At 53.9% G+C, this 10,440-nt stretch overlaps 1 protein-coding gene across 1 annotated transcript; it reads left to right on the plus strand.

Annotated features, from left to right (window-relative positions):
• The first annotated feature begins 20 nt into the window (after positions 1-20).
• On the plus strand, positions 21-8,576 carry FKBP4 (FKBP prolyl isomerase 4). The gene is made up of 10 exons (XM_025851747.2): positions 21-321; positions 2,437-2,581; positions 3,039-3,181; positions 4,002-4,122; positions 4,363-4,519; positions 5,162-5,252; positions 5,349-5,432; positions 5,598-5,783; positions 6,226-6,465; positions 7,764-8,576. The coding sequence occupies exons 1-10, from the start codon at positions 217-219 to the stop codon at positions 7,869-7,871; spliced, it is 1,380 nt and encodes a 459-aa protein (XP_025707532.1). The 5' UTR covers positions 21-216; the 3' UTR covers positions 7,872-8,576.
• Positions 8,577-10,440: the final 1,864 nt, after the last annotated feature.

Genomic DNA, 10,440 nt, shown 5'->3' on the forward strand with positions numbered 1-10,440 from the left:
CAGCTCATTACCCACCTACTCCCGCTCCCGCGCCCGATCCGCCGCGGGCTGCGAGCGCGCCCGGAGTCAGAGGTGCTCCAGCCTTCGACCGGTTCGCAGCTGGTCTGCTGCCGCCAGCTCCCTCCCGCCCGCGCACCCGTGCAGAGAGGCCCGGCCGAGAGGGCTTGGCTCGCGCCCAGTGCCTGGCTCCCGGAGTAAACGGCGCACCGAGCGGCGATGACCGCCGAGGAGATGAAGGCGGCCGAGAGCGGGGCACAGTCGGCGCCGCTGCCCCTCGAGGGGGTGGACATCAGCCCCAAGCAAGACGAAGGCGTGCTGAAGGTAAGGGGCAGCGGCGCAGGCGCCTATCGCAGCCGGCCTCCCGCCGAGCTGGGGAGCCCCGGGCCGCCTCTGCAGCGTCCGGGCGGGTCGTTGAGCCGGGCGTGCGGCCGGCGGCCGGTTGCATCGCCTTCCTGGACCCGGCTGCGTTGTTCGGGGGTGGGAGGGCAGCCGCACGCTCGCAGGGGGTGGCCTAGGTGCGCGGGGCCCCCCACGGCCATTCTCTGGCCCCCTGGGGAACCCGCGCCGTCCGGGTGAGGCCCCGGGCCCCCCAGCCCTTGCGGCGCCCGGGCCCGGGACTGCAGCGCCAACTCCGGCGTGCGCGGTGCAGCGCGGAGGGAGGGGCGGGGCCGCACCGCTGCACGCGAGCTGCAGCTAGGGGGCCCCGGGCGGCGTGCACCCGGGCCGGAGCCGGCCCGTCTCGCTCCCGCTCCGGCCCCGACGCCGACTCTCCCTCACTTCACCTCTCCCCGACCTCGCCTCTCCTTCACTTCACCTCTCCTCGACCCCGCGACCCCGGCCAGGCCGTCAGCGCCCTCCCCGCCGGCCGCAGCCGGGAAGTCCCTGGCTGCCTTCGCCGGCGGTGCTGCGAGATCTCGGCTCCCCCGGGCAGTTAAACATTAGCTAGGACCCGAAGCGGGTCACCAGAGTGATTTCCTGGCCCAGAGGCCTTTGTACGACTTGGCGCCCGGGGCCTGGCTGCGGGAGAGGTTCTGGCGCCCTCCGTCCCCTTGGTTACCCTCTTCCTAAAGGCTGGGTGGACCCAGCTAGGTCACCGGCTCAGCCATGCTGGCCCCCTTCCCTCTCCCCCCCCACCCCCGGCCCCGGGAAAACCAGGGAGCGGTGCATGCCGGGACCTGTAGTTCCCCTCCTACCTCGCCCTCCCCCTCGTGAGTTGGGGCAAGGAGTGTGGGGCCGGGAGGAGGTGCTTTGCTGGGAGCCTCGGAGGAGCGAAGGGGAGGGGTCCAGCACTCGGGGGGGCAGGGCATCTTGACCTGGGTCGGGGCGACTGATGGTGCTTCAGAGCAGGTTCTGCCGAGTACAGGATGGCGAAATCCTAGGCTGGATTTCATGTCTCCTCCTCCTCCTCTAGTGTTTCTCTTCACCCTGGCTTTCCACTCCTCCCTTGCACACGTGTGTGTGAGGCCTGGGCAAAGCTAGAGACCTCGGGGAGCCCTTATCTGGTCCAGAAACGCTCCTGGTTTTGCCCTAGATCTTGGCATCTTAAGCTGTTCTTGCAGTGGGCATGTGGCTTCCCCTAATCTCTCCAGCGCCCTGGTGGTTTCTACAAGGTTATTATTCCCAGAAGGGTCCTTTCCCCTTTTATCTTCCACTCCTTGCCCTTTGCCTTTCTACTCCTTGAGTCGTCTGTCCATTCTGTCATGCGGGCTTTCCTTTAGAAGGTAACCTCATACCTACCAGGTGACCCATGGAGTCTCCCTGTCACCTTTTATAAATGTTAAGAGAAGCAGAGATTGTTTAAGTTCCTGAGAAATGCTCTAGCCCTTAAATAAAAGACTTCACTAGCCTATCAGTCAGGAATGTTCGGGTCCCAAGTCAGAGTTTAGGGCCTGAGTGAGCGCCCCTGTGCTCATCAGTGACCTGGTATTTTCTTCACCTCTTTTGGACTGTTGCTGTTCTGTTACTCATATTTATTTTTCTGTTACCCACAAACCAGACCCGGATCTGATGACCATTGGCATTTAGGAAGAATGAGGAAACCTAGCATAAGTGCTTCCCCCTTTGCTGCTGATAATAATCTTCAACTTCCTACCAATTTAATTCTTCAACCATGATAGGGACGATTATCACTAGTTTATAAATAAGGTCTAGAGAGCTTGACTTGCATAAGATCATACAGCAAAAACTCGAACTCGGGTCTTTTGTCTCTAGTTTTCAAACTAAGTCCTGTTGCACCTCAAGAAAGATAGAGGGGGGTGGTCAGTGGGGGTGTCAGTTGGCGTCTAGCCAAACCTCATGTGGGAATCATTTGAGGCTTGGTCCCTTTGCTTCCAAGGAGACAGAGTCCCTCTGTGTTTCTGTCAGAGGTGTGCAGGCAGCTTTGGTGCCTCTTCTGCCCCCACACCTGAGTACTCACCTTCTCTGCCTTCCTCCCAGGTCATCAAGCGAGAGGGCATGGGCACAGAGATGCCCATGATTGGGGACCGCGTCTTTGTCCACTACACTGGCTGGCTGTTAGATGGCACCAAGTTTGACTCCAGTCTGGACCGCAAGGACAAATTCTCCTTTGACCTGGGCAAAGGTAGGTGCATGGTTAGTGGATTGGTAGCATCAGTTCTGAGGAGAGTATAAGCTGTCACAAGCAGAAACCATACTCTTAGAAGTGTAAGGAGGAATGGTCTGTTACAGTCCGTGAATTACTCTTCGGTTACCTCTTTTTTCTTCTCTCCTGGAACCGTGTTGATCTCCATCTCACCTTCCCCGATCACCTCTGACCACCTCAGTTCCTCTTAGGGGGGTGGATTGCCGTGTGTCTTGAACTCCTTTGTTCCAGAGTTGAATGATTTTTTTTTTTCTTTTTTTTAAAGAGGTCTGAGGACTGTGCTTACTGCAACCAGGTTCTCTACCTCCCTGGTCTCATTTCTGAAGAGTGTATAGCTTCCCGATGGGCATGGTGTAATAAAGGTCTCTGGAGCCACTGTTTAAGCCCAGGGTCAGATCCCTGCCAAGGAGGACCTGTTTGCTTTCTGTACCTACAGGAGAGGTCATCAAGGCTTGGGACATTGCTGTAGCAACCATGAAGGTGGGAGAAGTGTGCCACATCACCTGCAAACCAGAGTATGCCTACGGTTCGGCAGGCAGCCCTCCAAAAATCCCCCCCAATGCCACGCTCGTGTTTGAGGTGAGTGTCCAGGCACAGAGAGCAAGGCAAAGAGCCAGCCTGAGCTCAGCCCAGGGCCTGGCTGCCCTCCATCGCTTCCTGCCGCTTGGAAACAATGTAGCCAAGGCTAAGGGCCTGGCCAAAGGGGAGGAAGGGGCCTGGAGAGGGCAGTTGGCTCTGCTACTGCCAGAAAGCGGCCGCTGGTGGAGATTTCCAGGGGGAAAGAGGTGGCCACAAACCCCTCCTCAGACTTGAAGCGGGGTAAGGGTTGAGGCATGTTTTATTCCAAGAGCCGTGCCCGGAGATAGGTTATAATTTTGAGAGGAGTCAAGGTCAGAATCTGTATAGTTATAAATGACAGTATAGAATGTTGGTGCTTTAGAGATCAAAGGAGGGGAGAGATGCCCTCCATGGGTCGAGGAGCTGAGGAAAGCCTTCACTGAGCGGTGGAACTTGACACCATTCGGTGTCAGAATGGCTGAGCCCTCCTTAGTGGATACTTGGAGAATGTTCGCGAGACTGTTGAAAGGTGTTGGGTCCGTTCCACTGCCTACCAGATTGGCCTTCTGAGATGGCTGGCTTAGGATTGGCTGGAGCTTGTCCTTCCTGGGTGGAGCAGGTAGTAAACAGATTGATCTCCTGAGGTCAACAAATTGTGTGCGACCTGCCCACCGCTACCAAAGTTGAGACTAGAGCTCCCAGAACTTACCAAAAGTGCTACTTTGTCCACTCTTGGTTTGACTGTCTGGGTGCTCAGGCCAGGTCTGGCAGAGACCAGGGACTCTTCTGTGGACGGGCTAATGCTGAAAGGGGTTGTGTCGCCTTGCGTCTCGTCCCACAGGTGGAGTTGTTCGAGTTCAGGGGAGAGGACCTGACAGAAGAAGAAGATGGCGGGATCATCCGGAGAATACGGACTCGGGGTGAAGGCTACGCCAGGCCCAATGAGGGCGCCATCGTGGAGGGTGAGACCGCGCAGTCTGGGGTTTCGATTCCGATTCTGGTACTTAGGCCCTGGGTGACTCCTTCTCTGATTGAGTATCTCGTCTGAGAAATGAGGGATGGGACCGTACCTTCCTAACATCCCTCCAGCTCTGAGAATACGACGAGGGCACCTTGGGGGCAGGCAGTGATGAGGTGACGGAGGGAGGCCTCAGCCCCCTGCCTGCTCATATCCCGGGCACACTGCCTCTTTCTCCTGTTAGTTGGACTGGAAGGGTACTACAAGGACCAGATGTTTGACCAGCGGGAGCTCCGCTTTGAGGTTGGCGAGGGGGAGAGCCTGGACCTGCCTTGTGGGCTGGAGAAAGCCATTCAGCGCATGGAAAAAGGAGAACATTCTGTTGTGTACCTCAAGCCCAGGTGAGGAGTGGGCACTTTGTGGGGTGGGTGCGGGCGGGCGACCCTGAGAGCTGCATGTCCGCAGTGAGGTGTGTATGTAGCCGTTTGTTTCTGTTCCTCTGTGTGTGCTCACCACCCCCAAAGCCTCATTAGTGGTCCCTGTGACTCTGGCACAGCAAACCCGATCTCTTCGTATTTAGGAGCATGGTCACAACTGTCCACATCTGGAATCAAAGCCTAATCTTTTCAGTCATGGCTGCTCCAGATTTCCGCCTCTACCAGTGTCAAATTTGGTGTCTGCTATTAAACATACTTCTCATTAACGGCATTTATTGAAACGCACCTATTACGTGCCAGACACCGTGCTGAAAATTCCTAGGCATTCAAAGACATTATTCCCGCCTTCTAGGGACTCGTTCAGTGAGATTTAGTAATTATTAAGTTAGTAATCATTCCAGTGTTGGTGTGAGTTAGAAGGATATGGAAGATGCTAAGAGCCCAACTAATTGTGTGAAGAGGTCAGGGAAGATTTTGCCATACAGGAAACATTTGAACCAAGTCTCAAGGGATGGGGAGGTGCTTCGCAGGAAACAGCCCGGGAACCTTTTCAGTTTGGAGCAGGTTAGGCGTGGCTGCGGTGACCTAGTTTTTTTGCCCCCACAGCTATGCTTTTGGCAACGTGGGGAAGGAAAAGTTCCAGATCCCACCAAATGCTGAACTGAAATATGAAATACACCTCAAGAGTTTTGAGAAGGTGAGTTTGCTCAAGGTCCTCTCTGTCCTGAAGTCAGGTCCTGGAACGTGGCTCTGGGGTAGCTGATGACTTTGTTTCTCCCTTGGGGCACGGCAGGCCAAGGAGTCTTGGGAGATGAACTCCGAGGAGAAGCTGGAACAGAGCACCATAGTGAAAGAGCGGGGCACCGTGTACTTCAAGGTGAGCCAGCATCCAGGGCCCTGAGGACACTCCCAGGGAGGGAATGGGGAGCACCTGCAGTCTTCACCTGGTGTATCGGAGCTGGCTGGTCCTGCCCGGGGATCATGTGTCACTGATATCTACAGAGGATGACAGCCCCGTGCCTGAGCCTCCCTCCCTCTCTAGGAAGGCAAGTACAAGCAAGCTCTACTGCAGTACAAGAAGATTGTATCCTGGCTGGAATACGAGTCAAGTTTCTCTAATGAGGATGCGCAGAAGGCACAGGGCCTTCGGCTGGCCTCCCACCTCAACCTGGCCATGTGTCATCTGAAACTACAGGCCTTTTCAGCTGCCATTGAAAGCTGTAACAAGGTGAGGCCCCTCTAAAGAGGGCATGGGAGCAACCTTTGCAGGCTCGGTTGGGTGAGCTGCCAGGGGGTCCGAAACTTGGCCTCAGTGACTAGGGTAGGGATAGGGTAGCAGGTGAACCAGTGGGCACCCGGAGACGAAGAGCCCAGAGGCAAGGGCTTCAAGAAGCAAGCACCTTGGCCTGTCCCTCATGACTGTCTGCTTTATTCTGGGGAGAATGGAAATGTTGTTGCGGGTCTTTCTCTTTCATCGAAAGCCCAGGACTAACTGGGGTTCCTCCCTAGACCTTGGTCTTTTCCATTTCATGCCCGAAGACGACTTCCTGAGGTGGAGCTGGTGGTGTGGGTTCTGCCTGGTCCTCTGAGGCCTCCCTTTGGAACCCTGTCTCGGCCAGATAGGCCGCAGGGGCTGAGGTCTCCCCGTTGCTTCCTCTCTGCGTCCTTAGGCCCTGGAACTGGACAGCCACAATGAGAAGGGCCTTTTCCGCCGCGGAGAGGCCCACCTGGCGGTGAATGACTTTGACTTGGCACGGGCTGACTTCCAGAAGGTCCTGCAGCTCTACCCCAGCAACAAAGCCGCTAAGGCCCAGCTGGCTGTCTGCCAGCAGCGGATCCGCAAGCAGCTCGCGCGGGAGAAGAAGCTCTACGCCAACATGTTTGAGAGGCTGGCTGAGGAGGAGAGCAAGGTAAGGCCCGGGACAGGGAATGCTGGGGACAGACCGAGAAAAAGGGGCTGCCTTGTCTGTGCCTGACCCAGCTGTTGTCGCTTTTCGCCTCTGGTTGTGTATGCCATTCCTGGACGCCAGACGCTGCCCTTGTCCCTGGAGCAGTAACACGTACGTCCCCTCGGCAAAAACCCCTGTTGTGAGGGCCACGGGTCCCCTGTGATCAGGGCTAAAAACCCACTCGCGAACCCTAGGGGTCAGGAGTTGGTTGTGCCTCCTAAACTGCGTTCTCCGTTCCTTTTTAAAACCTAGGTTTTAAAAGCCTGTGTTTAAATAGGCAATATAGTTACATCGTTCCAGTGAAGCCGCACAAAAGAGCACGTAATAAAAAGGCTCTCTCCCACCATGCAGAAGCAATTGGATATGACCAGTGTTTAGATGGTTCCGGTAAATTACATACATGCACAAGTAGACTGTTTTCTTCCTCTTCCTTAATAAAAGGCACCGTGTTCTACCGGTTTTGTACATCATGCTTTCTTTGTGCATCATCCCTGCAAGTACAACGTATAAAAACAGCTCTCACGTTCTTCACTGTGCTGATGGTGTTCCATCGTAGGAGTATATCCTACCGTTTTTCCCAGTCCCTGTTAGTCTTCCAGTGTTCGAAACCAGCACTGTTGAATAGAAATCAAATGCAAATTGTACAGATTTTCAGTTTTCTAAGTAGCCGTGCTAAGAAAAGTGAACAGAAACAGGTGAGATTAATCTTAGTATCTAGTTGACCCAAGGTGTCTAAATACTGCAACATGTAATTTTTACATTGCATTTATTTTTCAGACTAAGTCAGTCTTCAGAAATCCACCATATTATTTTGTACTTAAAATCTCATCAGCTTGACCTAGTTGTAGAGTGTCCAGGAGCCACACATGGTAGTGACTACTGTGTTGGATGAGTGCAGTTCTAAGTAGTACTGCACTAAGTGATCTCGTAAATGTATACTTGTGTGTGTGTGTGTGTGTTTGTGTGTGTGTTTATGTATCTTCCGGGCACACCCAGAGAGGGAGTTGGCTGTGCCTGTGTAATTCTGTTAGAAGCTAGTGTGTTATCTCTTTTTTACTTAGGGGGATGAGTGTTTGCGGTACAGACCCGGTACAGACCTGACAGGGTGTTAGTGTGGTAGGGGGATATAGCTAGTCCCCGCCCCAACTCGGTGCAGGCAAGTGGGCGTGGGGACATGGAGTGAAAGTCGCCTGGCTCATCAGAGGCCTGGGCCAGATGAGCACTGGAACTTATCTCCTTCCTCTCCTCCTCTCTCCCAGGCCAAGGCAGCAGTGGCTGCGGGAGACCATCCTGCGGACACAGAGATGAAAGATGAGCAGAAGAATGATGTGGCAGGGAGCCAGCCTCAGGTGGAGACAGAAGCGTAGAGTCTGCCCAGCCCTACTCCTGTGGCTGCCTGCCTCCCCTGCTCCCTCCCCTCCTCCGCCCTGTTAGTTTTGTAAAAACCGAAGAATTTTGAGTGAATTAGACCTTTATTTTTCTACCTGGTTAGATGGTGGCTTTGGGGGAAGGGGGAAAGGAGTAGGCTGGGGGATCGTTTTAGGTGGTGTCACCCCCCCTCCCCTTCCCCCTTCCCCCGTTACATGTGAATGAACGTCCATCCACACGCACACTCATCGGAATGTTAATTTATTTTGCTTCTTCTGTTCGCTATGTCCATTTTTCAAACGGTAGAAGGGAGTGAGTGGTAGGGATGCTATACGGGGTCTGATGTGAAACCAGGGTGGAGAGGGGGACTCCTGGGCAGCCATTTTCCTCGTCCTTCCCTCCTCCCGGTCCATTCCCCAACATGTGGCCTCCATGTGGGTGCTAGGGGTGTGGGACAAACCACTGCTGTGCCCATTCCTGCTCTTTGTTCCCATCCTCACCCCAGATGGTATGGCTGAGATGTTTTCTGGTGTCCTGATATCCGCCTCCTGCCCCCCAACCCTCACCAGTATTTCCCTCTGGATCAGTTTCCTTTCTCAGCCAGGTCATGTCCCCAACCCCCTCAGCCTCTTCTCTGCACGTTGCTGAAGGTCCGGGCTTACCTCAAGTTCTGTGCTTGAGCAATAAAGTGGAAATAAAACCTGGGTGTTGGGCAGCCCTTTTCTGTTTGGCCTCAGAGGGTGGGCCTGGTGGCTACACTTGGGGGGCTCAGCTGAGGGAGCGTCCTCCCCTCCCCCCACCAGTCCTGCTTGGGGTGCAGCAGCTGATGAAGCCTTCCGTGAGCCTGGTGCCAGCACGCAGGGCCTCCCCCTGGGTGCCACACAGACACCACAGGTGGTCCAGCACCCGTGCCCCACAGCCGGGTGGGTTTTCGTATCTCTGCTTTCCTTCCCTAACAGAGGAGGAGGCAAATATAAACATAAAATACTGGGACCGCTTATGTGTCTTCAGGTTAGGTGGGTCTGCTGCCTAATCGATCCAGGAGAGGCGAGTAATCTAGCCAAAAGCACAAGTTTTCTCGGTTTCTTCTCAGGGTAAAAATCCCTGTTAGCAACCTTGCAATCAGATACCTTTTAGACAGTTAAGGTATGGAACCGCCGGCAAGCCGGCAAGCCGGCAAGCCAGGGTACGCTGGCGCTCACGCACGCCTGCTTTCCAGCTTGCCTGTAGGCCTTAGTAGGAAAGAGCTTGTACTTTTTTCCATTTGGTGACCTTTGGCTCCTATAGCATTTCAGGGCCCTGGGAGAAGCCAAGGGGCGCAAGTCTCCTTTGCCTTGTCCCGGTCGTGGCTGCAGGCTAGAGCCTCTCTCAGCCCTCAGCCCTCCTGTGTGAGCTGTCCTTTCTGTGAGGTGGTAGAGGTAGCCTGCCTATCCACGTGCCTGTAACAGTTCCAGAAGAAATGTCTCCATGCTTTTACTGAGGAAGATTAATTTGTGTGAAAATTTCACCAAGTCCTATAGCATGGCTGGTGCCATGAGCCAGAACTAAAATTTGGTTCAGTCTTCCAGTGCCCACTTAACGCTCTTGCGGTGTTCACATGGTCCTGTGCATCTGGGTCTTTTTGCTATTTCAAGAGCCATCTTGCCCCTGCAGCCAACGACAGTAGCTAACCCTCATGAAGCACCTGGGACATAAGCCTAGCACTAAACCAAGAGCCTTGTGTGAATTAAACTTAATCTTTGCAACCATCCTACAAAGGAGTTTAACACCCCATTTTGCAGATGAGGACAACACGGCTCAAGAGACGGGTCTGTCCGGAATATGAGCAATCTAGAACAAATCCAAACTTGCTAGGAGACTCACGTGACCCTATTTCCTTAACTACAAAAAGAGGGGAGTGGACAAAACACTCCTAAGGTTCCTTTCAGCTCTGAATGATTCCAGGAATTTAAAATAAATGCACTTCCATAGAGTTCTAGAGCTGGATAAGCCTTGGTTGATGTAACATGTAAAACGGTACTGTGAAGATGTTTTATCTAAGTGGCCAGAAGTCTTGAGGATTAAAAACAGACGTGTCATGTACTCTCACTCTGCTCTGGACCATGCTCAAGTTCATTGCCTTGTCAGTTGCACCTTTCCTCACCAACACTCAAAATCTTCCTGGGCAGGGAGAATGTGCTTAGAAAACCAGTAAAAACCAATACTGCTAGCGCTTACTGCAGATTTTGAAATTTTAAGATCAGGTTTATCTTGTCCTAGTGCTGATCCTCACATCAAGTTCTATAAACTTGATCTCCCAAGGCTTTCCCATCTCCGTTCCTCCCCAACATCACCATGCACCGCCCGCTGGGTCTCCTGTCCAACTGCTTAAAACCCTGTCAATGACTTCCTACCCCACTTAAGAAGATTAGAACCTATATTGAGGTCCACAAAACCCTGTGGGGCCCGGCCCTGCCTGCCTTACACCAGCAGCAGAGCACTTGACTCCTTCACTCAAACCAGCCACACCACTGTAAAATGGGGGAACTGTGCATCTCATTTCACTTTAAAGAGTGAAATCTCCCATCT

Source organism: Callorhinus ursinus, unplaced genomic scaffold, assembly GCF_003265705.2.
Source record: "Callorhinus ursinus isolate GAN/ISIS: 27379988/994484 unplaced genomic scaffold, GSC_fseal_2.0 scaffold74, whole genome shotgun sequence".
NCBI classification, from domain to species: Eukaryota; Metazoa; Chordata; class Mammalia; order Carnivora; family Otariidae; genus Callorhinus; species Callorhinus ursinus.